The 26609-nt window shown below is 34.5% G+C and overlaps 1 protein-coding gene across 1 annotated transcript in view; it reads right to left on the bottom strand.

The window, feature by feature from the left end:
- The window catches only part of LOC111050262 (importin-13), a 46446-nt gene extending 20505 nt beyond the window's left edge, over nucleotides 1-25941 (bottom strand). Inside the window, exons 1-15 of the mRNA XM_039440206.1 lie at nucleotides 25608-25941; nucleotides 24718-24885; nucleotides 23659-23811; nucleotides 22955-23027; nucleotides 21986-22166; nucleotides 19410-19554; nucleotides 17412-17615; nucleotides 15938-16111; nucleotides 13437-13683; nucleotides 10987-11168; nucleotides 8778-8939; nucleotides 7265-7510; nucleotides 4813-4950; nucleotides 2828-3068; nucleotides 945-1100 (exon numbers count right to left, since the gene is read on the bottom strand). Of these exons, the coding sequence (XP_039296140.1) occupies nucleotides 945-1100; nucleotides 2828-3068; nucleotides 4813-4950; nucleotides 7265-7510; nucleotides 8778-8939; nucleotides 10987-11168; nucleotides 13437-13683; nucleotides 15938-16111; nucleotides 17412-17615; nucleotides 19410-19554; nucleotides 21986-22166; nucleotides 22955-23027; nucleotides 23659-23811; nucleotides 24718-24885; nucleotides 25608-25763 (2626 nt within the window). The 5' untranslated portion in view covers nucleotides 25764-25941. The remainder of the gene's footprint in view (nucleotides 1-944; nucleotides 1101-2827; nucleotides 3069-4812; nucleotides 4951-7264; nucleotides 7511-8777; nucleotides 8940-10986; nucleotides 11169-13436; nucleotides 13684-15937; nucleotides 16112-17411; nucleotides 17616-19409; nucleotides 19555-21985; nucleotides 22167-22954; nucleotides 23028-23658; nucleotides 23812-24717; nucleotides 24886-25607) is intronic.
- Nucleotides 25942-26609: the final 668 nt, after the last annotated feature.

Genomic DNA, 26609 nt, shown 5'->3' with positions numbered 1-26609 from the left:
ATCATCATATATTGGCTAAGCCAATTTGTCTACATATTTCTAACAAATATATCTTTATGATAATTCATTAAATAAATATTCAGGCCCATTCGGCATAGAAATTAAAATATAAAAATGAAAAGATTAATGTTATATAATTTTTATGATCGATTATCGGTCGAACTGCCTTCTCAATTGGCTACTTGTTCACAAGTTAGCTTTGGTTTGTTTTGGGGTTATGTTTTGGTTCAAAAGTAACCTTCAAATAATATTGTATTACTGATCAAATTAATAAACATACAAACATATATTGTTTTTTTCCGTTGACAAATTTTTGAAAGGTATATAATTACTGATTTATTTGTTTTACACTCTGTAGGCTAGATAACAGTCGTCCATCTACCTCAGATAAGATTGGAGTGTTTTTCGGTGATAGAATTTATTTTGTTCTCATAACGGCCTATGAATAGATCTATTTGTAGTTTGAGGGCTGTACAATCTTTTGGTACATCACATTATATATTACGTGCCCATTCATGCACCGAACTATTTTAAATTCTACACAGTTTACAAAGTAGGTTCTAAAAATATGAAAATATTCTAGGAAAATTTCAGCTCCCTAACCTTCGTAGAAACAAAATGGCGGCAGCAGTTTTTTCAGGAAGAGAATTGGTAAAATTTTCAATATGCCGCCATTTTATTCCTACTAAAATTAGGGAGCTGAAATTTTCCCGGAATATTTTTAGAACCTACTTTGTAAACTGTGTAAAATTTGAAAACGTTCAGTGCATGAATGGGCACGAAATATAAAATTAAACGTGTAAACATCTTACACCGTGTATGCTAACGACATGGTTAAGTGGTAGAGTAGTGGACAGTAACTCCGCCACGTCAACAAATAAAAAAGCCATTCTATTCTGTGCAGCATTATGTGTGTTTAAAGTAAATAGTGTGCTTATACGGACCTATACAAGCGAGAAGAGTCTCCACTAGTTTTTCGCCATACTGTTGCACACATGCTAATAGCAGGTTATGGTCGCGACTATGAGATATCACAGCTGTGAAGAAGAAGACGGCTGCTTTCACCGTTATTAGTTCTGGCAGCAGAAGGATCTTCATGGCTGCAAACAAATAGAAAAAAATATAAATAGAAAAAACTTTTCAGTCAGTTCCGTGCACTTTTCAAGTGGAAAACATCATCTTAAAATGCAGAAATATTGAGGGCCGGTTTCCGAGCTTGGGATTTAGCTAAGCTCTAGACTTTAAACAGCTGGAGTCAGAAAATTGGCTTCCCGAAACGGGGCGTAGTAGCAGTAAATAGTTGCAGCAAAATAAATCTTTATTTTCTTATTTCTATAATTGGAAACGTTTTTCCTTGACGAAATGAAACATTCCTAAATAGTTCAGAAAAGCTGAAATTTTGCACTATTTTCTCTTTATTTTATTTTGTGTTCAATTTTCAATTGTGTTCATGGTTTTTCGAAATTTAATATAAACGTGACTTTGACTATGACTACGACTACGCCCCGTTTTAGAGAGCCAATTTTCTGACTCCAGCTGTTTAAAGTCTAGAACTTAGCTAAATCCCGAGCTCGGAAACCGGCCCTAAATCATCAATGAATGCAAGGGTGTTATCACATTGAATGCGTATATGTACAAGTGCAAGCTTGGTACATGACCATGCGTGCAGATGAAAAACAAAATCTGAAAAGAGCAATAGGTGCTCGCACATATTATATGTGGCTAGCTTTTCAATGAAATATCTGTCTATCTGGTGAAAATTGAAGGATTTTAGGTTATGTTTATCATAATTTAAATTTGTGCATCTATTTTCTTTAAAAAAATCACGATGAAATGAAATTTATTATTTAACCATTAAAAAATATATTTTCTTGACGATTGAAATATAATTGTAATTTTAAACAAGAATGAACAGAAAAATAAAAATCTCAGTACCCCTTTTGAAATATTTTATCACAACATGTTTCGGACATTCATGGCTGTTGAGAGAATAAGTTAAAAACAAATGAAATATTGTATTTTCTCAATCTGATTCAAGTGAAATTGATGTAACAGTAATGTAAGTATTAATTACCTGTTTTTACTAGAATGTCCTTGATACAGTATTCTCAGAAATATTTTAATACATCTATTTATCCACTTTTCAACTGGAATCCAATTTCTATCCACTCTTCTACCATTCTTCAATTCGTTAATACACTTCATCTTATGAATATTCAGGCTAATTTATTTCAACCCCCATAAGGATAAGCTTAAATATTTCAAAAAGGGTACTGAGATTTTTATTTTTATTTATATTTATATTAAAAGTAGCCCTATTCAGAAAAGAGATGAAGAATGAACAGTTAATACATCAGATATACCGGTATCAAGCTATCTTCTATAGAAGGCAGTGGCAAGACAGAGAATCGGAAACGCGGTTTTCCACGGCCTTTCTCTTTCTCTCCCTCTTCCTCTCTCTATACTTTCCCTCTTTCTCTCTCTCTCTCTCTCTCTGTTTCGAAGAAAAGTGTTTTGAAACTCTCTCCCTCTTTCTCTCTGTTTAGGGTTGTGTGGCAGAGAGGACCTGGAGTCCTAACTCCGCTCTAATAAAGACAAATAATCAATCAATCTGTTTGCTTGTCTGTTTGGCTGAATCGCTTGTTTGCAATAATGTGATTGCTTCACTGACAAAATCTGTGTATTGTTTGAATATTTACCACCAATGAAATAAAACAAAAAATATAGAAAGGTTAATAGTACTGTAGTTTTCTGTAATAATTAAACAATTCAAGTAGCTCAATTAAAATAATGAAATATTTATTTATCCATTAATGAATTGACTGACCGAACTCGAAGACCTCGTTAATATTGAACTGTTGGATGTGGAGCAGCAGTAAGGGGTCGCGCCGAAATATGGCGGCGATGAGCTGTAGATACTTGTCGACGATGTCGGAGCACTGCGACAGGTCGCCGTTGCAGATGGAGTCCTGTCGCCGCTCGAGGCCGAGGGTCTCCACTGTCAGCGCCATCAGCAGACAGTGCACGTGACCGGTGTGCGCCGAATTCCGGCCCGCCAGAAGGCTTAGCTGCACAAACAAAACACAGATCAAATCTAATCTTAGCTGCAAAATCAAATTTAAATAACGTATTTCATTACGGCTACTTGATTTGTTAGTTGAAAATCCCATAGTACCCTTTTTTAAACTTTTTTATATTAGTAGTTCTGTGAACAGTAGACCTCGCGCAGTTATAAACCACAGCCTCCTCTTATACTGTCAATCAGAGTAAATCCTGTCTGTATGTCGTGTCGGCGAGATATCGGTGTGAAAGCGGCTAATGGATGTTGGGGATGGTGTATCAAAAATGCTAACATCAAAAGTTAATCTCCTTCAAGACATACTGGCAACAGGTCAGCCCGAGTTCAAAGCAGACAAAGGTCGAGAGACAATACTATGTTATTTTAGTTATTAATTGCATGCGTTATTGCAATAGTTCATTTAATAGTGCATAAAAATTGCAGTCAATGAGGCATGCAATTAATAGTCTACACAGCAGCTGATTTTTTACCAAGTTAAATTGAGATATTGAATTGCATGCGTCATGGCATGCAATTTATAATCCACTCGACAGCTAATTTATGATGAATAATTCTATAGTCTGATTTTTACGGTAATATTGGCGTTCGAAGGAAACTCCTTTTCCTTTTGTATTATCCTTAAAATGCAAAATTTAAAAAATCTTATGTATACGTCGACGTATATAGAAAAAGGTTTTTGATGAAAAGAATTTATAGACGTTATATAGAAAAGTTTATTAAAAACGGGTACTATGGGATCATTTTCCCAATCTCCCATCTCCCAATCAAATTTCTTTATTACCTCAGAAAATAATACAAAATCAATACATATAAGATTCACTTAAATATTATGAAGTACAAAAAATAAAATGGTGAATTTCTTTCGGAAATTGATTGGTGTTACCTCAAAACCTTATTGGTTTGTGTGCTGGCGACAAGTAGTATAACAGTTCGAGAATTAGAATCGTATACCGTACGATCCTTAGCTCCTTACTATCTAGATTTAACGCTTTAGTTTGGTATTCATATCGAGGAGTAAGAGATAATATATCTATGCGTAGGATGCCAATAAAAATAAAAACACATGAGATACATTTATTGATTTGATACACTGAATTATTCTTATAAAGATGTTTAGAATTTTAACATGAGTATAACTTGTGGATTTAAGTGAAATTTTTAATATTTCTTGTGATTGTGAAGGAAGATTTTTGTTTGGATTTGTATTTTGAAATTAATTAATCTGATAAATTCAAAATTATTGTAGTAAATACATTTTTTTGACTCAAAATAGTGTGTGAATTAAGTTATCATTTACATAACCTCTGTGTATTCCAAATTAAGGTTTAAAGCAGTTTTGAGCGAATGCCTGTTGTTTTTACCTGCATTGTATATCTATTTTCTATGAATAAATGAAATTGAATAACGCTTGATTCTGTGATGATGCAAGGGATAAAATTTTCAGATAATAGGTTTATGAGTTTACTTCTTTTATGACAACTATCTACGGCATACTAGAAGAAGATCTGTTCTGGGAACAATGTAATTTGAAGGTAATCGGAAATTTTATGTTGCAATATATGGAGTGAAAGAATTTTTGAATTTATTCATGTACAGAATTAGATTGTTTTACTGTTAGGACTGGGGAATCTACATGTCAGTGAAGCAATGACAGTTGAATCATAGTCTGAAGATAATGCAATTACAACATTTTACTACGGTTGAATGACCAGCAAGCAGGCGTTTATACTGACCGGTTTGGCGAACTCGAGTGCGGCAGTGGTGGGAACTTTTTTGTAGCTGCTTAGAATAATGTCAACCATGGCCGGAACAAAAGGCATGCAGTCTTGTAATAGGGTGATCAGTCCATTCTTCAGTAAAGTGAACACGGCCTACGACAAAAACAATACAATAAAAGTGATTAGAATGTAATAGAAAAAAATACAATATACTAGGATATAATAGACTAGTTTTATTGATCAGAAAATATAAAATATACATGGATCTTGTCAATGAGGTAAGGTACATGAAGTTACAGTAGAATTAAAGATCATTGAATCATAGATATGAGAAACTAGTCCGATAAATAAATTAATAGAAACACTCACAACATTATAAATTTACTGACACATTATTTTCACTCTTTTACTCGGTTGAGGTATTCCTCTAAGGTGGAGAATAAGAATGTAACACTTCGATAAATGATGCAATTACAATGGCAGTTATAGATAATTGTTTCAAGTGTTTGGTGAGAAAATTAGACAAATTTTTATGAAGTGAAGAAAACATATTAACCTATTTTCTGGACTATTTTAATGAATCAAAATTCAGGGGAGGAACAGTTTTGGGCTGTGCCATAGCCTACTATAGATAGATCTAAAGTAAGCCATGGCTTTGTCTGTTTATCCTCCCTAAATTATTTTACATTATAATTTTGTATCATTGAATCAATCAATAAACTAGTAGTTCTGTGAACAGTAGACCTCACGCAGTATTCTCATCCACAAGTACCTGATGTCACTTGTTTTAAATGTTAACATACTCAGTTCACGTTTGAATTTGTATTCCATATGACGATATAATTCATCCAGTTCCATGATAATCTTTCTATCTGATGAAAATTAATTTTTTACAATCAAAAATATTATAATTTCTCCAGCATTATTTAGTTTATTTGTTTATTTTTAATCACCTATTGAATTAGTTTTTTCGAATGTGAGAATATTGATACTAATGAGCACGCATAATACCATGACCGCAAAACAAAATATTGAAACCAAAGACCTTAAGCTGCGATTAGACCAAAGTTATTAACAAAATGTTAATAACTCAATTTTTATAGATTCTATTAGATTGAACATAACTTATCATACACATGATGAAGATGTGTGTTTGTCAACTTCCGTTCAATCTAATAGAATCTAGGTATAAGGATTACGTTATTAACATTTTGTTAATAACTTTGGTGTAAACCCAGCTTAAAGATGCATACCTCTTTAAATTGATACCTTACAGGTATGAATAAATGAAAGTTCATTTAACCAATTAGAAATTAATAAACATTAATTCAAAAACATTTATTCAAAATGGGTTATTTTCCCATGTTATGTTCTTTTGTTCTTACAAATACAGTAATAGACTGGCTTCTCCACACATCTGTGTAATCACTTGTCAGCTGATTTATGATGAATAATTCTATAGTCTGATTTTTACTCTAATATTGGCGTATGAAGGAGGCTCCTTTTTCCTTTTATATCATCCTTGAGATGCAAAATTTCCAATAACCTTGTATATACGTCGACGCGCAATTTAAAAAGGAACATACCTGTCAAATTTCATGAAAATCTATTACCGCGGTTCGCCATAAATGCGCAACATATAAACATTTAAACATTAAAAGAAATGCTAAACCGTCGACTTGAACTTAGACCTCACTTCGCTCGGTCAATAAACCTGATTAAAATACTGCAGACTATGAGTAAATTGAACTTCACTGAGTGGTTACGTAAAGCCATAGTGAAAAGATACCATATCAAAAAGATATCTCATGAGATAGTTTGTTCATGTTCCAAATTTAAAGACGGTTCAAGTTAACTCAAGCTTATTACTGTCAACTACAGTCTACTATTACTGTTTTGTTGAGATGGGAGTGTAAGAACGACACAGTATGAGAGACTACGAGCGTCATACTCATACAGCTTCAAGGAAATGAGCTACTGGGACTATCGGCTTGATGTATCCATCCGGAACGCAAAATAATAACCATAGAAAAAAGATTCCACAAGAAGATATTCCATGGTGTAGGGCGTTTATGTTCCAATTTTCACTGTTAACTCAATCTGATAGTTGTTCTTCGTGAAGCTATGTGACGCTGGTAGTCTCTCATACTGTGCCGTTCTTACACTCCCAACAACATACTAATAATATACAGTAGTCGACAGTAATCGGCTTGGGTAAACAAAAATCGGCTTGAAATTTGGAACTTAAACTATACAATGGGATATCTTCTAATGCTATCTTCTCTCTATGATATCACCACGAAATGATACTGTATCACCACATATGATACAGTATCAACACAATACGATACTGTATCATATCAACTTGATACACAACACCATAATTTGATACAAAACTTTGAATGAATTCTAGAAACCATGGGTATCTCCTTATGCTATATTTTCTCTATGGTAGTTGAGTACTGACCGGAACAATGTCGAGGTCATTGGCCCACTTGTCGACGACAACAGAGAGGGGGCCGATGACATGCTCCATGACAAGGAAGACAGGCTGCAGCGGCGACTCAACGTCTCCGGTCTTCTCTCCTGTCTCTGTCTCCTGCCTGCCTCCCTCTTCGTTGTGCAGCTTGCACGCTTGCACGTCCAGCGAACTGAACAGCATGCCGATCATGCGAAGTCGCAGCAGTAGGTCCGAGCGCACCGCCACCGTCGGCTAAAACAACACAAACAAATCAATCAATCAAAAACTTTATTCAAATCAACATAAAAGAGATCAAAATACAAAAAATCACAATCAAAAATAAATTTCTAATAAAATACAAAAACAGGCTTCATGGTGGGGTGTGCTGAAAAAAAAGTAAGGAGGAAAAATACCTAGCCAACTATGGTTTCCCATGTAATAGGAAGGTAGAGGGTATAAAAGCTCAAAGCGAATGATCAGCTATCAACTTACCGTACTTCATTTTTTTGAATTGTTATTGTAAAGTATTTGATTGACGATGCTTATTGCTTTTTGTAAAGTTTTTGAAGCAAATAAAATTCTTGAGATAATAAAAAAGTACAAAAATTGTTTGCTTGATACCAGTAGCATCTTTTAGCTTGGGGGTTCAACCTCATGATCTATTGGGGAGAAAAGTCAAGAGGATAAAGAGTATTGAGCATAATCAAGTGTAAAGGTAATCAATAATAATTTTAAGATTAAGCATATTTTCTACAAATATAGATTTTTTGTCCTGTTTATATTTTTCTTGTTTGATTTTTAGGGAGTTGGTCTACCATCATGTTTTATTTTACACCTATCCTCAATATTAATAATGGATGTCTTATAAATACTGAACCTTATTCATATTTCTTCATCAAAATGCTGTTACGGTAACACAATAAATTATATTCACACTCTCACTAAAAGAAAATGGACATACTAGAAATACTCACGAATACACGAAACACACTAGAAATTACTATATTCTTCAACACGCAAAACAAATTTATATAACGAATAATGCAGTGACATCTATCTCAACTGTATACAGTGTATACCCGAAACCGTACCGTATAACCTCAAAACTGTCACGCTTAGGCTACTTCTTGTTTACCGCTTTTTTACTGTTTACTGCCACCAAATTCAAATTTATTGGTTATGAGCAAGCTCAAGATGACACTGAATCCGTATCACGAATACTCACGATTCATTCCGAGGTTTGCCGAAAGCTTCACTTGCCTCGGCTAGGTTCGGCTACTCTCGGATGAACTCGTGCATCGTGCAAACTTGGTTCAGGCAGGATTGTGAACCAAATTCATGCTACAGAACCGATTCCCCTCCTTTGAACACATAGGACGAGCCGCCACTGCTTGATACAACAGAATCGTTGAAGTCGTTTTGAAGATTACGAAACAAACTTGATGAAATAAATTGCTCGTTTCATCTAATAAGCTAACAAATTATAAACATTTCTAATAGAATCTAATGGATTACATACATCTTGTTCGAGTAAAGTTTTGATCTGATTGATGATGGGTAGTATGAGAGTATCCAGGTGATGGAGAATTGTTTCCAGAGGCAACACTGACAGAACATTGCCAATCGAGTACATCAGTCTTATGCATTCTGCCTGCTTTATTTTGCCCTCATTCAGCACCGTCTGAAAACAAACAAGCATGTACGAGGGTCATTCAATAAGTAGCTAGACAACTAATGTTACCTAAATTTGGGAGAGAAATAGTACAACGTATTCTTAGTTTTTCTCTCCCGATCTATGCTTCATTTTAAAAAAGAATAAATTCTATTAAATCCTATTATAACTTCTCAAGAACGGGCGAATTGATACAAATGATACTTTCAGGACAGCTAGTTGACAGGACAGCTAATATATTATAGTCGAATATTTGTATGCCTATAGTATTATTTATTCTTTAATTATTCATACAATAACTACATCATCAATTTAGTGTTGTAGAAGAATAGAGCTATCTGCTTTGTCCAATGACAGACTTGCTTGGCAATGACATATTGATTGATTCATACAATAAGTTACATCATAAAAATGATAGGGAGAGAAAAATACGGTAACTTTGTGCTATACCTCTCCCAAATTTAGATAAGGTTACACATAGTCAGAAATAGGTTAAATTTTGTAGTTGTTCACTTCACAAAATGTTCAGTTCTTAATCTTTTTCACAAAGTAGATTTTTAAATGTAGATGCTTCAAAACCAAACACGATGCTTCTTTAGTCCGAGGGATATTACTTTAAACACGGTTCTTTCTCGAAGAGAGAGAGAGGCCCGATGATCTTTCCTTCACTAATCACTGCCACTACCTAACAGCATTCTCCCTATGTTTGTGTCAGCATCCAATTGTGCGCCACATGCTTACTCCTCTCCACTACTCTGTCCACGCTAAAAACTGTGCAAGGAGAAATCGGTTCCCCTCTTCATGTTAAAAATATTATCTCTGGACTTTAGTTGAATATTAGTCTGCCTAATCAAAGTTGGTTCAGCCTTCTATATTAAAAATGTATGAATACAATTTTACAGAGATATGCAATATCTCAGTAATTTCCATCTGTAGACTGGCTGGCCGCTATTGCTTCGTATAAAATGAGCGCTGCTAGCCAGAGTTTGGTGTAAGGGAAGCATTCCTGACTGGCAATTAGGAGGTACCGCGTTCGATCCCCGGGCTGACAAATAATTTTTGAATAGTAGCTCTCATCGAATTTCCATCTAGCTGTTTACCCTGTTGTCAATATTTGCAGTAGCAAAAATCTTCGAGGTGACTTAGAGCATTTAATTTGGATTTTCGTTTAGTAATGATTATGAATACAATTTTATTGTCATTAAGCAACATTGATATTAGACAAAGTCAGACCTAATACTGTAAACTGTTTCTTGAAAATAATAAAATTTAATTTGATAATACAAGATTTACATTAAGATACAAAAGCGTGCTATCCGAATTATAGAAGGCCTTCCAGTATATCATACATGTAGAGGGACTTTTAGCAGACTTGGCATTATGAAATTTTATGGTCTTCTCGTTTATCGGTCTGTTATATATATAAGAAGGAATGGTGATCGTTTTAAAACTGTAGGAGCTAGCCACAATTATTCTACAAGACATGGTACCAATTTGCTACTTGTACCCCAACATCGTCTTGCCTTGTCTGAAGGGGATATGAATGTCACTGGTATTAAAATTTATAATAAATTACCAGATAGCTTGAAGTCGATTAATAATGATGCTTTGTTCAAATAAAAACCTTAAAAAGCTTGTTGTAGAAGGAGAGTTTTACTCGTTGAATGAGTTTTTGTCTGGCTGACTTTTTCTGACCTTTTATTATGTTAACTAAATACAAAAAACATGTTACCTATGTGTATAAATTTGTACTTATGACGACTGCGTTATACAGACATTTCTTGTTATTGTATTTATGCAGAAAATAAAGAATTTGAATTTGGATTACAAGTTAATATGATATGCTTATTGTGTAGGACTAAAAGGTTATTTTCCACATATTCTCCTGATAAAAGGATACTCTGTTTAACAAGAAAAGATGAAATAAATGAGACTTACCCAGCAAGTCAAGATGATATGCTTATTGGTTAATGACTAAATAAAAGGTTATTTTCCACACGTTATCATGGTAAAATGATACTCAGCTTAACAAGCAAAGATGAAATAAATGACTTACCCGGCTAGTATGCAGTATGAGATCAGAGTACGGCTTCAATTTGAGCTGGCATTCTTTGGATATGTCCTTGAGTGAGAGAGTGGCGCTGGGAGCTGTTTCACTGTTGTTAAGGCCCATCAACAGCAGCGGTATCACATGAGTTAGCAACTCCGGGTGGTAGTTCAACCAGTTCGAATACGAACCTGACAAAATTCACACAATCAAATTCAAATCAATTCATCAAAATAATGAATGTTCAATAAACAAAAGCTAGCTTAACAGCAGTGCATCAAACTGTGTAACTTTGATGGAATAAAAACCACAATTTGTTGTATTTTCTATTGGTGATGTTTTCTAATTTTTACAAAACCCAGGGTATCGATGCTTGAAGCATCTCTTCATATGAAGGTTGAGCTTAAAAATTTCCAGTAGGAAAGACAACATATTGTATTTTTATATCAACATGGAGAAGTTCTACAGCATCTCTGAGTACATTCAATATGTGTTATTTGTTGTTGAATGGACGAAAATTATAAAGTTATGAACTTGCGATGTAGCCTACTTGGTGAAAGTGAATTTTTTCAATAGTATAAAGTATCGAATTTCCTCTGGGAAAGAAAATGCAGGAGACAAGGATGAGGTGGTTTGGCATGTGCAGCGACGGGAGGAGGATTATGTTGGACGAAGAGTGCAAGATTTGGTTTTAGATGAGGACGAGGTAGACCTAAGATGAGGTGGGGAGATAGAGTAGCGGCTGACTTGCGGGAGAGTGGTTGGAGGAGAGAGGAAGCATTGGATAGGGCTTTGTGGAGAGGCAGACTAACAGAAAGGAATGCCGACCCCATTTAAATGGGATAAGGCACAGCCAAAGAAGAATATGAAGAAGATAAAGTATCAAATTTCACATATTATTCTACTGTAAAAATTACGTAGAAGATTATTTTCAATGTGAAAATCAAGACATGGAAAGCAAAAACAGCCATAGTCCTTAACATCTCTATTTCTTTCTCCCCAGTGTTCGGCTCACAATCGTGCACTCTGCGAATTTAAGACAGAATTCCAACGAATTCTCTATGAACTTTCAAAGGAAAGAACATTGAAACACACTTGGTTTCAGCAATTAACAGCCACAGCACAACACAAAGCTCAATGAATTTCTAACAAAATTTTATCCCTCAAGGAAGATCTCACAAGCTCGGCACGCTCACTTCTCCAAATTATAAAACTAGCTGGCCCGCAAAATACAGTAGTTAATGCATCTCATGACAAACTTTAGCTGGATGCACACCTTAGGAGGCGCGATGCGGCATGTGGCATCCAGGTGCTTCTTGCTTACTGTATATTGGTTTGAATGGAAGAACTCACACACACTGAATCGGACTTGGCGTGGAACGGTGTGATAAGGCCATCTCCATAAGATCAACACTTAGTATCATAGTATCACCAAGCCGCGCCTCCTCAGGTGTGCTTAGTCTTAGCTTAATCTGATGCACTATATTTCTATGAAAATTATCCAACAATTAGTATTTTATATCTCAATATGGACTTCCTATGTGCTTAGTTAGTTGTACAACAGTTTTTATTTTTAGATATAGTTGAATGTAGCTTGCTGGGAAATTGAATGGCATATCTCCTTGGTGCTGATTTTCCCGTGTATATTCTAAATTTACAGCATTTCGAGTTCTACGACCCAAGTTTGGACGTCGTTTGCACCGCGGCATTATTATTAGAATAAAAATTTTGTGAATAAGTAGAAAGAAAAATATAGAAAAATAGATCTAACGACGGCTGTTGGATGACGCAATGATTATAACAGCTGATTTTTATTTCTGTGTGTGACCAGCTTACAGATCTTCTTCCATAAGGATTACATGTAAACTTTGAAGGACCGTAGGAAAGAGTCCCGAAGTCTGATCATAAATTTGATAGGCCATAAACCTGCTCCTGAACATAACAAACACAACTCAACAAAAATCATCAAATTCGGTGCACACTAAAAAAGTTATTGAATGTCAAAATTTGAGGCTCCATTTTTATTTATATAGATGTTAAATTTGAGTACAAAATTTAATATTTTCTGTAACCGATCTACTTAATCATGCAATGGCCGTCTTCACACATTCCGATTCCCGGAAGAAACAGCACGACACGACACTGCAGGAAGCTCTCCGATATTCTAAAATATTGAGCCAAATATTAGGATAATATTTGTATAATATTAGGATATTATATAAAGTATAAGTCCTTTTATTTTATTGACCTCTCAAAGAGTGAGTTAGAGCCAGACCATATTAAGCGTTTTCACAAGAGTTTACAAACGGCGTTTTTAGAGTAGACATAACAGGAAGCTCTCCGATTTCCAAATTAGGTTGGCGCCTGAAAAAACTACTTGGAATACGCTTTATGTGGTCTGCCCCTCAATCTGACTCTTTATGTTAGTTGATTGAATGAGTGTAGCAACTTGATCTCACCGACTAGCTCCATAGCAGTGCAGGCAACATAGAGGTGCAGCGAGTCGAAGGGCAGAGTTGGCAGTACTGCGAAGAATGGCGGCAAATACTGCGACTCGTTTTCGTCTGTGTTCTCAGCAATGGCGGCGAATGCAAACAGACACGATTCCAGCGGCTGCCACGCGTTCTCTGGTGACGTCATCGCTAGCTGTAGCTGACTCAGCAGTATTTCCAGCACTGTGTCGTGCAGAACGTTGCAGCAGTATACCTACAAGAAACCATTTACTTTATCAACATTTCAGTTGATCAAGAACCAGTCCAATATAGGCAACACCAGTACGTCGATTCTTCTAATGGAGATAAAGTGAGGTCCACGTTATAATGGCAGTGTACGATTGACAATACTGTTGCTGTCCTTTTCTATCATACAACAAAAAAAATTGCGCTATCTCTCTCTAGCTTTGCAATGTTGTCAGTTTGCCAGAATATTTTATTTTTACTTTTGACAATGACTGTACAAAAGTAACTCAGCCGTCATTTTTATTCTTCATTCTGTCAAAATACTTTATTACACAAGTCGTATAATTGATTTAAAATTTATTTTTGGACATTACCAAATGAGAAACACAAATTAAAATACCTGAAATGACATTTTAAAAGTTGATAACTAACCATCCTAGTCTTCATCCATGCTTCAGTTAGCCAACACGTTTAGGTTAGACCTACTCGTACCGGTATAAATAATATTGAAAGGTTATTTTAGAATTATTTCCATTGAAATTACTTATTTTAAAAAGGATTTCTATTTTCCTAACATTTTTAAAAGAAATTGGAATAGAATACCTACCAAATAACTTAATTTCTGTTGTTTTGAAATTCAGATTGGTGTATCACAGCTTTTTAAATAAGCCGCCATTTCAGGTTTGTATAAAAATAAAAATCTGATCTTAGTTATGGAAGCAAATTTTTGAATCAAATTATGAAAAATTTATTTTCTTGATTAATAAAATTGATTATTTTATCAAGGAAATTATAATTATTATTAGATCGAATTCAATGGGATGAATTGAGTAACAGCTGTGTACAATCAGTGGCAAAATGGAGAGACTTGGCAACGTTTTCTCCTATCTTTCTTCACTGCCATTATAACGTGGACCTCACTATACAATAATAACTTAGTGTTTGTATACGTATAAAAGTGATGACTCAATCCATTGTAGTTTGTTGAATTTGAAAATTCCAGTTCACAATGCATTCATAGAAACTGAGTCACGTAATTATACTAATTATAATGTAATACATTTTTCTGGAATATTTTCATTTTGTATTTTGCTGATTTTCAATGTAGCCTATAATTATTTGATGTGTACCGATGTGAACAATAAAACTTGATTCGATTTGATTTATTGTCAGGTTCCTGTCGCTTTCAGAAAGTCTAGTGAATACAGTACCATAAATCCAAATCTCAAATTCTCAAATAATTATGAATAAAACAAACAAATCGTAATTTTAAGCAAAAACTTAACCCCTAACCTTCACCCTTCAACTAACTTTACCCTAATCTCTAATACTAGTCTGCAACGGTGTAGCTGACTGTGTATTAGTCTGCAACGAAAACTTCATGACGTGTAAACTTGATAATAATAGATGGCTCAACTTACTATTTCATTCAGTATATCAAGGACTGGTCAAAATAGGAACTACATATGTACTCCCAACCCATATTATTTATTTTCATTTTTCAATTATTTATTTACAATGCAAAAGACACTAATGTAATACCATTGGTGGATAAAATAATAAGATAGCTAATATTATTAAACGAAAATCCAAATTAAATGCTGTGATTCACCCCGAAGACTTCTGCTACTGCAAATATTGACAACAGGGTAAACAGCCCGGGCTGACAAATAATTTTTGAATAGTAGCACTCATCGAATTTCCATGTAGCTGTTTACCCTGTTGTCAATATTTGCAGTAGCTGAAGTCTTCGGGGTTAATTACTACAGCATTTAATTTGGATTTTCATTTATTAATAATAATAATATTAATTAATTCATTAGCATTTGAATCGTTGCAATATCTCGGTAATTTCCATCTGTAATGCCCTTGTGCTATTTTTCTTCCAAATTTATAGGTGACAAAGTCACCTATAAGATAAATATTTTCAATTAAATATTTCTTTATCTCTTTTCTGTACAGGGCTACTTGTAATGAAAATAGAAAGAAAAATAAAAATCTCAGTACCCTTTTAGAATTATTAAATCACAACATGTTTCGGACATTGATGCCATGAAAATGAAAATGGCATCAATGTCCGAAACATGTTGTGATTAAATAATTCTAAAAGGGTACTGAGATTTTTATTTTTCTTTCTATTTTTAAATATTTCTTCATTTAACATTGCACAGTACAACAATACTATAGAAGAATTATCAGATAGCTTACATGACGAGTAAACTGTAATTATTTGTGTAAATTTCAACCGAAGGTGCATTCACTACCTAGAGCATATAACTCACCAGAGTATCGGCAATATCGGTTCGGTACCACCGGAAAGTCTCCTTATCTTCGGCACAAAGCTCCATATCACGTGGATATTCGCATTTTCTCAGCAAAATCAGAACTAAATCTTTGAAAATCGGTATCACATACGGCAACAGTACTGAACGATCGTTCATTCTCAACAGTTCATCCTGAAATATAAAGAACTAGTTCTTTAACCAACATTTCGAAACAGATTTCACGCCAATATTAATATTCTACCCATAAACTATAGTTTTTTTTATTGATTTATTCCATATTGTACAATTATAACACAATGGCAGAATATGTTTCAGTGAATTACAAAAGATCAGAATCAAAATCATGGAGTCGAATTGATGGAATTTTTTCCTCTTTTATAATGTTGTAAACACTCATAAACAAAATAGACTTCAATTATTTGAAAGTAATAAAATTAGGTATTAATTTATTAAAAATAGACCTTTAAACACCATAAGTAAATGCAGAATCTTTATGTAGATTTTCAAGTTAGTCAGTTCGGTAGTTGAGATGTGATGATGCGTCAAACAACATATCCCTATCTTTCCTATAGGCCAATGGTCTGCTAAATCCAGAACTATTTACATAAATTCATCATTTTAACAAAAAATCACATTATTAAAGTGATTGAAAGAAAAAAATGAGATTACCTTGAGCTATTTAAAAATAATTATTAAAAACTTTACTGCCAAAAAAACAATGTGTTCAAAATTATAATCATCTAGACTCTAAACTAATAATAATAATGATTAATAATACTTATGAATATTATATACATTTTATTCTCTTGACAACAAATAATACTCTCATGCAAGGGAAGCTTCCCTGTACGCATGGAGGAGTAACTGCAGACCTGAGAAACTCTCTTTCCCAAATTTAGATAAGTTCACAAAGTCCTATATGAGGTCATTTATTTAGATATCAATAGAGACAACAGATAAACCCCCATTTTGTCTCCTTCCCACAATAGAATTATGATTTCTCAAAATAATACGATTGTCAATAAAAAGACGATGAAAATACGAGAAAAAATAATTAACGTATGTAAAATGAGAATATAAAATGAAAAGAGTTATGTTCTTTAGATCACCTTTACAAAATTTCAAGTCAAAAAATATTCATACAAACCAGATTTTTCAATTTCAATTTTTGATTTCAATATATTTTATTTATTTTTTTACACACACATACAAGTCCAATACAGAGATTAACAAAAAGAATACATACAACAACAATACACATTAAAACAAAAGAAAAAGAAAGTGGTGCAAAAAAAGGATGGAAGATTGAAGGGGTTTTCCAACTATGGATATCCATGTACTAGGAAAACCTTCAATCCTTGAGAAGGTGGAAAGGTATCAGGAAAAGTAAATAGACGGTAGATATTAAAGGCTGGATGGAGGAAGAAATTTAGATATACTGTAGTCGGAAAGGATATTTGTGATAACTCGCCTGCAGTAGATACCAGGACATGAACGTGGATTGACTGCACTTCTCCTCTGTAGGGTATTGGCCAGGTGTGTTCATACACGATAGCAGAGTCTGGAAGATCTGAACAGGAATTTGCCTCATTTCATTGGTGAAGCATCGCAGAATGAGTTGGGTGTGGCTCTCAACGATTCCAATGAATAGACCGTAGATACTCGATATCAGTTCCTGTTCACAAAAATTATTAATAAATTATTACAAATGTCAAAAATAAATTAATTTTCATTTAAAAAAAGTAAATTCGTATGGCTTTTGTTGGTGGGGAGTCTCTTGCGGGAAGGTCCCACCGCCTGAATATATCACACAAAGAATGTTTCGTTTACCAAAAGTCAATAAATCAATTTTCAAGCAATCGTTCCAATATGTAGCTCCAAAATATTTCAATCAGTTACCATAAGAAATCAAATCATCTGAAAATATTAAGTCTTTTTCAACTTTTAAGAGCTTGGCTAATGTCTTTCCAAGAATTAGTTTTTCTTGATGCAACACTGACATAAGTATGAATATGTTTATAAAAAAGCAAGTTCTAATAATATACAGATTAAACATTATATACATTTTTTTCTCTTTTTGATAATTATAAAATAATAATGATAGACTATATTTTTTGAATATTCAAGATAAATTGTACTGGTTGTATATTTTTGTTCACATTGGTTTGCAGACGTCACGGAGTGCAAGAGATTTTTAATTGATGCTGGACTCAAAAATCAATGGATTTTATTTTTGTATAATTTTAAATCAAGTTATAATCATTATGTAATTTTTTAGTAATGATGATTATTTATTTTTTTTTTTTTGTAAGTTGACCACGAATACTGGTTAGAGTGGTCAACTTAGTTCCTACTTTTTTAAATTGTAATTTGTTATGTTTTTTGTGAAAGGAATCAATAAATTTCATTTCATTTTCATATAATTTAAGCCGTCAATGGGCCTTACGACTGGCATACTTCAGCCAGGACCGACAGTTTAACTTGCCCATCCGATAACACGGGAGTGATCTGGTTAAAAAACTTTTGGTATTGAGAGGGTTTGAACCCAGGATCTTTATGCTGCTACGCAAGCACTCTATCCACTAGACCACGGATCACTCTTTTATTAAAGATTTGAAATAAAACCGCAAACAAGCAGAGCAAATTTAATAAATGTTCAGTATACCTTATGCACTATTAAATTTGAAAAAATAAATATATTTATGATTAATAAATATAGCCTAATTAGAATGATATTTCTAATATCAAAGATGAAAATTTGTAAATTCAAGATATTTGTAAATAATAAGATACATAATAAGAACTATTGTAAATAATAAGAGCTCAATAACTATCCAATCGATGGATAAGAAAAGGTAGACTGTTATCAAGGTGAAGAGTTCTAAAATTCTAAAGATATTATAACATGTGAGAAGCCTCATTCTTAGAGCATAGGATTTGTCTTGTCAAACGATATTTTTGGGTATAATTCTCATTAAATTGCGTTGGACATTTGAGTATACCAAATTTGGGGAAAAAAGAAGGTTTGGGTTAGCGTCTGTTATGTTTATTCCGCTATTGTAATTGTGGTTTATTGTATGAATAAATGAATAAGTTTTTGAAAATAATGTAAATTTCATTTATTTCTTCAAGATACACAATTATTCATCAAAATAATTAGGGGAGGAGAGGACTAACAAGCACAGCCCAAAACTGTTCCTCCACGAATTTTGATTCATATACTAGTCTACGAAGAAGGTTATGTTTTCCACTTTTTGAAATTTGTGTTAATTTAAATATTGTATAATATTTCAATTAATCGTTGATACCTCGTCGTAATGAGGCCATGAACAGAATGCTTTCTGTTATTTGTTATTGAACCAAAGCGTGATTGGCTGAGAGCGTTTTTGAGAACTGCCTCTTAGTAATCACCAAGCACATTTTCAATATTTGTGCCTTGTGATAATAAGGTATCGATAACAAAACTCACCACATTCCCGACAGACTGGCATTGTGGTATCAAATCTTTCAGACATAATATCCTCTGAATGAAATTCAAAGCTACGGTGGGGTAGTTACTGCACTCGGGGTGCGTGATCATCTGATCCAACGCCTCAACACTTAACTCCCCAGTTCTGCAACAAAACAATCGCAATTCATTTTTTCTAAAAGCACAACCTATATTAACAAAAATGAATGTGAAATATTGTACTCTCAGGATGAAATAACTACTCTCGAATCTAATATTATGAGAAATAACAAATATGTATCAGACATATTATGTCCTTCTTCTAAAGCTTTTCGCGTCCGCGACCGCTCTATATTTTACACTTTTTTATGTATTTGAACACGACATGCAGTCAATTTATTAAGTAAATAATTAAAAACATTTACTTACTGACTGAAACACTTTCGACCGTCTAGCGATCAGTCAGTAAGTAAAAGTTTTCAATTATTTACTTAATAAATTGACTGCATGTCGTGTTCAAATACATAAAAAAGTGTATTAATACAAAGCAGCTCGGAATGGATCAAGAAACCATCATCTATATTTTAATTTATATTACTATACATATTATCACTAAGCAGCAAGAAATTGCAAACAAAATGAAATGTCCTCTATAGTGGACAGCGAAGATGAAAATAATGAGAGATTGTTTGTCTCATCTAAATCTGCACATAGTGGTGTAGACCACTACCTCCGTAAACAAGGCCGTAGCGCATCTGTGTGATGTCAGCAAAGGTAGGGCTCCTACACCAACAAAAATTCGTTGATTTCAGCTGATCTATATCAGCTAGTGGTTCTATTGGTGTAGGAGCCCTACCTGTGCTGACGTCACACGAATGCACTACGGCTTTGTTTACGGAGGTAGTGTGTAGACGGGTAACATTCACTTCATAAAGATCTCAGTTGATCAAGAATCAGCCCGTGTAGGAAACTTCAATCAGTATTAGCTTGCAACGAAAACTTGATGCCGTGAAACTTGACGAGCTAAATTCCAATTTCATCCAGTGTCTCAAATGAGCAAAATAGGAATGAACTGAGAACTTGACAAATCGAGACCCTCCCGTGTGGACGCTTTTTTCTGGTCAAAATCTTACTGAAGCAAACCTTAAAGAAATTTCTAAGCACCCAAAATTCTTTCAGACGGTATATAAAGGTACGCACATACTTGGGCGCCACGAACATTTCATAAACTTTTTATAAACTCATGCTACGCTTATTATATCTGTATTTGTACAGAAACAGAAAGATACATAAATACTAGTAGTTCTGTGAACAGTAGACCTTGCGCAGTTATAAACCACAGTTTCCTCTAACACTGTCCATCAGAGTAAATTCTGTCCTGTCCTGTCGTGTCGGCGAGATATCGGTGTATAAACGACTAATTGCTGTTTAGGTTGTTGTATCGACAATGCTAATAATTTGATGTAAACAGCTATTTGCTACTGCCATCAAAAGCTTACCGAGTTGAAAGCAGAGAAAAGTCGGGAGAAAATACTATGCTACTTCAAGTTATCAATAATTGCATGCCTCACTGCATGCAATTAATAGTCCACACAACAGCTGTTTTTTCACTAAGTTAACATTGAGGTATTGAATTGCATGCGTCATTGCATGCGATTTATAATCCACTCGACAGCTGATTTATGATGAATAATTGTATAGTCTGATTTTTACTCTAATATTGGCGTATGAAGGAGGCTTCTTTTCCTTACCTTGTATATACGTCGACGCGCAATTAAAAAAGGAACATACCTGTCTAATTTCATGAAAATCTATTACCGCGTTTCGCCGTAAATGCGGAACATATAAACATAAAGAGAAATGCAAAACTGTCGACTTGAATCTTAGACCTCACTTGGCTCGGTCAATAATAACCATAGGATCAGCTGATGAAAAGAGAAATGCGCGGGCTCGTGATAAGGGTATGATCACATTGGATATTGAAGGTGCACGTTTGGTTTTGCATGGCCAAGCGCGCAGATTGGAAACAAAATCTGGAAAGTGCAGTAGGAACACTCACACTGAACGCGTGCAATTCCTGGTTGCTGGTTACGTTCAGTGTGTCACAACGTGTTTCAATGGCCTTTCCAGATTTTGTTTCTCGGTTCATGCATGATCTGGCGTGCACTTGTAGATACACGCATCCAATGTGATCATGGTAGTGTATACATGTATAGGCTGAATATCCACATTGTTGTGTTTTTCAAAGGTGCGTACAGACTAAAGCTGGGTTTACACCAAAGTTGTTAACAAAATGTTAATAACTCAATCCTCATAGATTTAAATAGATTGAAAGGAACTTGACAAACACATAATATGTTCACCATGTGTATCCTAAGTTATGTTCAATCTAATAGAATCCATAAGGAATAAGTTATTAACATTTTGTTAACAACTTTGGTGTAAACCCAGCTTTAGTCTGTACGCACCTTTGAAAAACACAACAATGTGGATATTCAGCCTATACATGTATACACTGAGATAGAAACTTTGTGTTCAATGACAATAAAGGATTATTGATTGATTGATTGATTGATTGAATGAAATGCAAAACTCACTCAGAGGCACTTTGGCAGGTTGCTATGACAACGGAGACGAGCTGTGTGACCAGGTGATCGCACTCTACCGGCTTCACTCCGAAGCGCAGCCAAGCGATGGCACAGCGAACGGCCTGACTCACCACTTCGCTGCCATTGGTCGAGTCCGACTCAGCCAGCACTGTCTGCACCAATGAGAGCACTGCAACCGGCAAAGGGGCGTGGTCACACACAAACACTCATCTGTTTCCGCATCAACACTATTTATTACAACTAGAAGAAATGCTAATGGGAAGTGTGGTTTACATCACGACCTTCTCTAACAGAATGCCATGTCCAGGAAAGATTTAAATTTTAATCAATGAATGACTGCTTGTGTAGCAACTTCCCGGGTTCAAATCCAGTCAGAGCCAAAAGTTTTTTAACAGGTCACTGTATTATTATTATTATTAATTTTTACCGTTACGGTATCCTTAGTTTTTCTCTCCCAATCAGTGCTACATTGTAAAAATTAAAAATAAATAATAATACAGTGACCTGTTCAAAAACGTTTGGCTCTGACTAAGGAGTACGGTACTCCTTGTACTATTTCTCTCCCAACTTTAGATAACATTTTAAAAGTCTAAAATAGGGTTATAGTTCAACTTTTCTAAAATTTAGTCCATTTTCACTAAAAAAAAACAACGAAAACTAAGAATTTTACATTTTGACGGTTAAAAACAGAACAAAAAACAAAAATATTACACTCAAATCATCATTAGCCTAATTGAAACACTTCCGTGTTATCGGATGGGCACGTTAAACTGTCGGTCCCGGCTGAAGTATGACAGTCGTAAGGCCCATTGACGGCTCAAATGATATATTCAGGCGAGGTGGAACTTCCGTCAGGAACTCCCCACCAATAAAAGCCATACGAATATTATTATTATTAATGAATGACCGAAAAATTCACGTGGAATAAAAACTTTTTTTATAATAAATTACCCTCACCTGGTACAGTAGTCTTTTCTAGTTCGTGTCGAACACTGGTCTTATGGCCTTTCATCATACCCATGCTATCAAACTGTGGAAAAACAAAACAGTTATAGAAACACTTTCATCCAAATCAATACAACCGAATCAAACAAGTTTGAAGTTCCAGACTTGAAAAAAAGAATGAAAATCTGGAATCACAATCATAATTCCTCCCCTATCTACATTTTTACATTATGAAACATGGTTAAAACTTTTGATGAGCTGGAGCGTTGGAAACAGCCTTGAATTTTTCAATTGTATTTTTTTAGAAATAAAGTTTTTGTTTCGTGAACCGAAATAATCAGTAAAGTAGTCCAATAACATAAGCTTTCTTGACTATTGATAACTTCAAATTCGTAATTGAGAGCAGTTTTGTGAGTGTAACTGTGCATCATCCAATAAGTAATTAAGTACCAAGGATTGTCTGCGCAACCTTAGTTTGCAGCATGGGGCTTTATGACCCATGTTATTTCTTACGAGAATAGGAGCGTACTTTAGCCGTATTTCTGTCGATTCTATCAAAATAACCAATGAAATATTGCAGAACGGTACTCCATAAACGCAATGCTGCAATCTGAGGTTTGCACAGGTTTATAGTTAATGAATGAATCAGTGCATTTCGCTTTTATAGATTTGATGCATTTTGTCAATAATTTGTTTAAAAAGCAGAAAACGATTACCTCTTCTGGAATGACAGTAAGAACTTCGAGGAGTATCCATACACGTCGCTCTGGTGTTAGCGTTTGCAGGTCGGTCGATTGGAACATAGCTAACAGTTCAGGGATGGCGTTTGGCCAATAGCTGGGAGTGGTTTGAAGTATATACGCTGACAACTAAAAAATAAGTTACGGTTTATCAAATTATTCACACAAAGCGCATAGTACAATCATTGAGAAATGATATTTGTTTGTCTCTGGTACAATACACTATAACTATGTTCATTCACTTATGGACATTATATAATAAATTTCATGAACCAAAATTGGTCAATTTAAACCTTAGTTACTAGCGTCAACAATAACAGTACATAAGAATGAATCCATTATAATATTTATTCTATTTAATCTTTAAAAAAAACTACTTAACTAGGCTATTTCTTTACCAAATTTAGGTAGCATTAAAAAGTCAGAAATAGAGTGAGGCCTATGTCTTCTGGTTATAAAAAATAGATCCTTCATTACAAGCAATAGAGAAAGACAATTTTACAGTGAGATAAAAGAGTTGGTGAATCTTATTGTCCAACAAGCTTGATTTGTATACTTGATACTTGACCCCGTCATTGACCGAGAGAACCGGATAGACTGTGTCAGGGAGTTCAGGGGGTCACCCCTTGAGGTATAGTGGTTCAAGGAATATACAAATTTTTTTAGCATTCAGCTGGATGGTCACTACTATTTTTTTCCTTATGCACTTCCCATGATATCCTGTTATATCATCGACAATGACGAAGAAGTGAGTTTATTTCTTTTGACTAACAAACTCAATCTGTTCAATGATACAGATAATAAGTGTTGAAAATTTGCAGTTGATTGGTAAAAGCATTTGAAAGCTATCATGAAACATATGGACAAACTCACCGATAGACGATTCGAGCATCAAGTGAAGAGCAGGAACTCCATACGCTCGTTTAATAAAACAAGCGGCACTTTGCAATGCATGGGATCAGACTCATTGTTAAAAAAACCGGAGTTTAAATTGTTTAAATTGAAATAATAGATAGGTGAACGCTTTCAACTTACGGCTATACACAGTCTATTGAGCACAATTTTTGGACCAGCTGCGTAACTGAAGATGGATTCTAGCAGCCTTTTTCTAAGGTCCCCATACTCTTTAGCAGGAACTTCGGACCATGCTTTCATGATCTTGGTGTGCAGGGTTGTAGCAGCAAAAAACTGAACTTCTGCTGACTGTAAAAAAGTGATAATACTCTTTTATTAGTTATTTCTAACAAATGAAAATAATAATCACTATTATTAACTATTATTTGTGTAAAGTAAATACAACAGCCATCTAGTCTCCACTAACATTAATAAAGAGTGAATATAAGTTGAATTTTCGATAAATTGATAGAGATGCTCAATCAGAGACGAATAATGCAATTTCTTATTATGTTTATTGTAATGTAAGATTATGTATATTAACGTTATCTTTTCTCTATGGCTCAATATAATGTGTGATAGTAGATTAAGTTTATATTCACAATTAGATCCCAAGCATTAGAAGCACCATATTTTAACACATACTGTAAGTACATAAAACTTTGTAGAATGATTTAAATTTTAAAATAAGTATCTATGGTCAAAGACATTCAATGCAAAATATATCATAAAAACTTAAAATAAATGTGTTGAATGTATTGTGCAACTAGAGACGTTTGAATAATGAATAGATACTTTGGTAAAGCGGTCTACACCCACAGTCTGCTAGCACTTCTGGTCATGGGTTCGAATCCCCCCAGTAGACATAGACATTTGATAATTTTAGATCTTACTGAACACCCACATTTTTATTCTAATATCTACATACAACCAAAATCTTGTACGGGCATCAACTTTGAAAATGAATAAAGACTAACCACTAACAGGTAACCATAACCTAACAAAATTTTAGACAAAAAAGGTTTACAAACCCTTTCTTTTTGAAGTAGTTCCCACACAAAAGACCAAGCATTTTGAGAGTTTTGAGCAACAACAAGCCACTGATGAGCTTGTGCTTGTAAAACAGCATCGGTGTGATAGAATTGAGACACCGCTTGCTCAAAGTTGGCGATCGAGTATTCCATCATGAATTTTTAAAACTCTTCTTCCTATTGCACTCGATAGAATTTGTTCTTAGAGGATACTAACACATATTTACAGTCAGTGAGTATTGAAAGGGTAAAATTATTAAAGATATCCATACTTAAATTAAAAACAAAACATTCATAGCAATACGCGTATTACGCGTGAAAGCAACACGGTAAACTAAACTGAACACTGAACAGCTGATTTAAAAGTGTCAAGGACAAAAGCTGTGATCTGCCATCTTGATTTTCCACCACACACTGTGCATTTCGTCTGTTCGCTGAAGCATGTGCTGCGAGACAGCATTTTTTGGCTGGTCTCTACCACGCCTTCAAAATGAAAATAATGAGTACTCGCAGGCAGAATGAGTAGCAGTCTTTATAGCTGCTCAATCATGAATTTATTCTGAAATAAATTCATAGAGATGTCATAAAGCTCAATACTCTAATTCAACACTCAACTATCCAGATAATAGTAATCTAGTTACCACTTTTGGTAGAAATTCAAATTATCACTCATACACCAAGAGTAGCAAAGATGAACTTTCAGTGTTCAACATGGTCCCAGTCCAAGACAAAACCCAGCATCCTCACTGAATCCTGATTCCTGAGGGTCACAAAGATCTCGCGACAAGCTGCATATGATCCTTTGCGTTTTGCTTTCATTCAGATGCCTTCAAAACCCACTTAAGCTCAGCACACTGACTGCAGTAGAGCTGCATCATCTACAAACATCAGAGAGGAACTGTGGTTGTCAAGGCCATTCAATTATCATGACTAGGAACAGTGTAGGCCCTACTGACTCCTGGAGCACATCAAAAGTCTGGGAGTTCCTTTAGTTGAAGGACA

Source organism: Nilaparvata lugens, chromosome 13 (genome assembly GCF_014356525.2).
Source record: "Nilaparvata lugens isolate BPH chromosome 13, ASM1435652v1, whole genome shotgun sequence".
Taxonomy (NCBI): Eukaryota; Metazoa; Arthropoda; class Insecta; order Hemiptera; family Delphacidae; genus Nilaparvata; species Nilaparvata lugens.
Note: the sequence above shows the minus strand (reverse complement) of the source record. Positions and strands in the feature narration are given on the sequence as shown.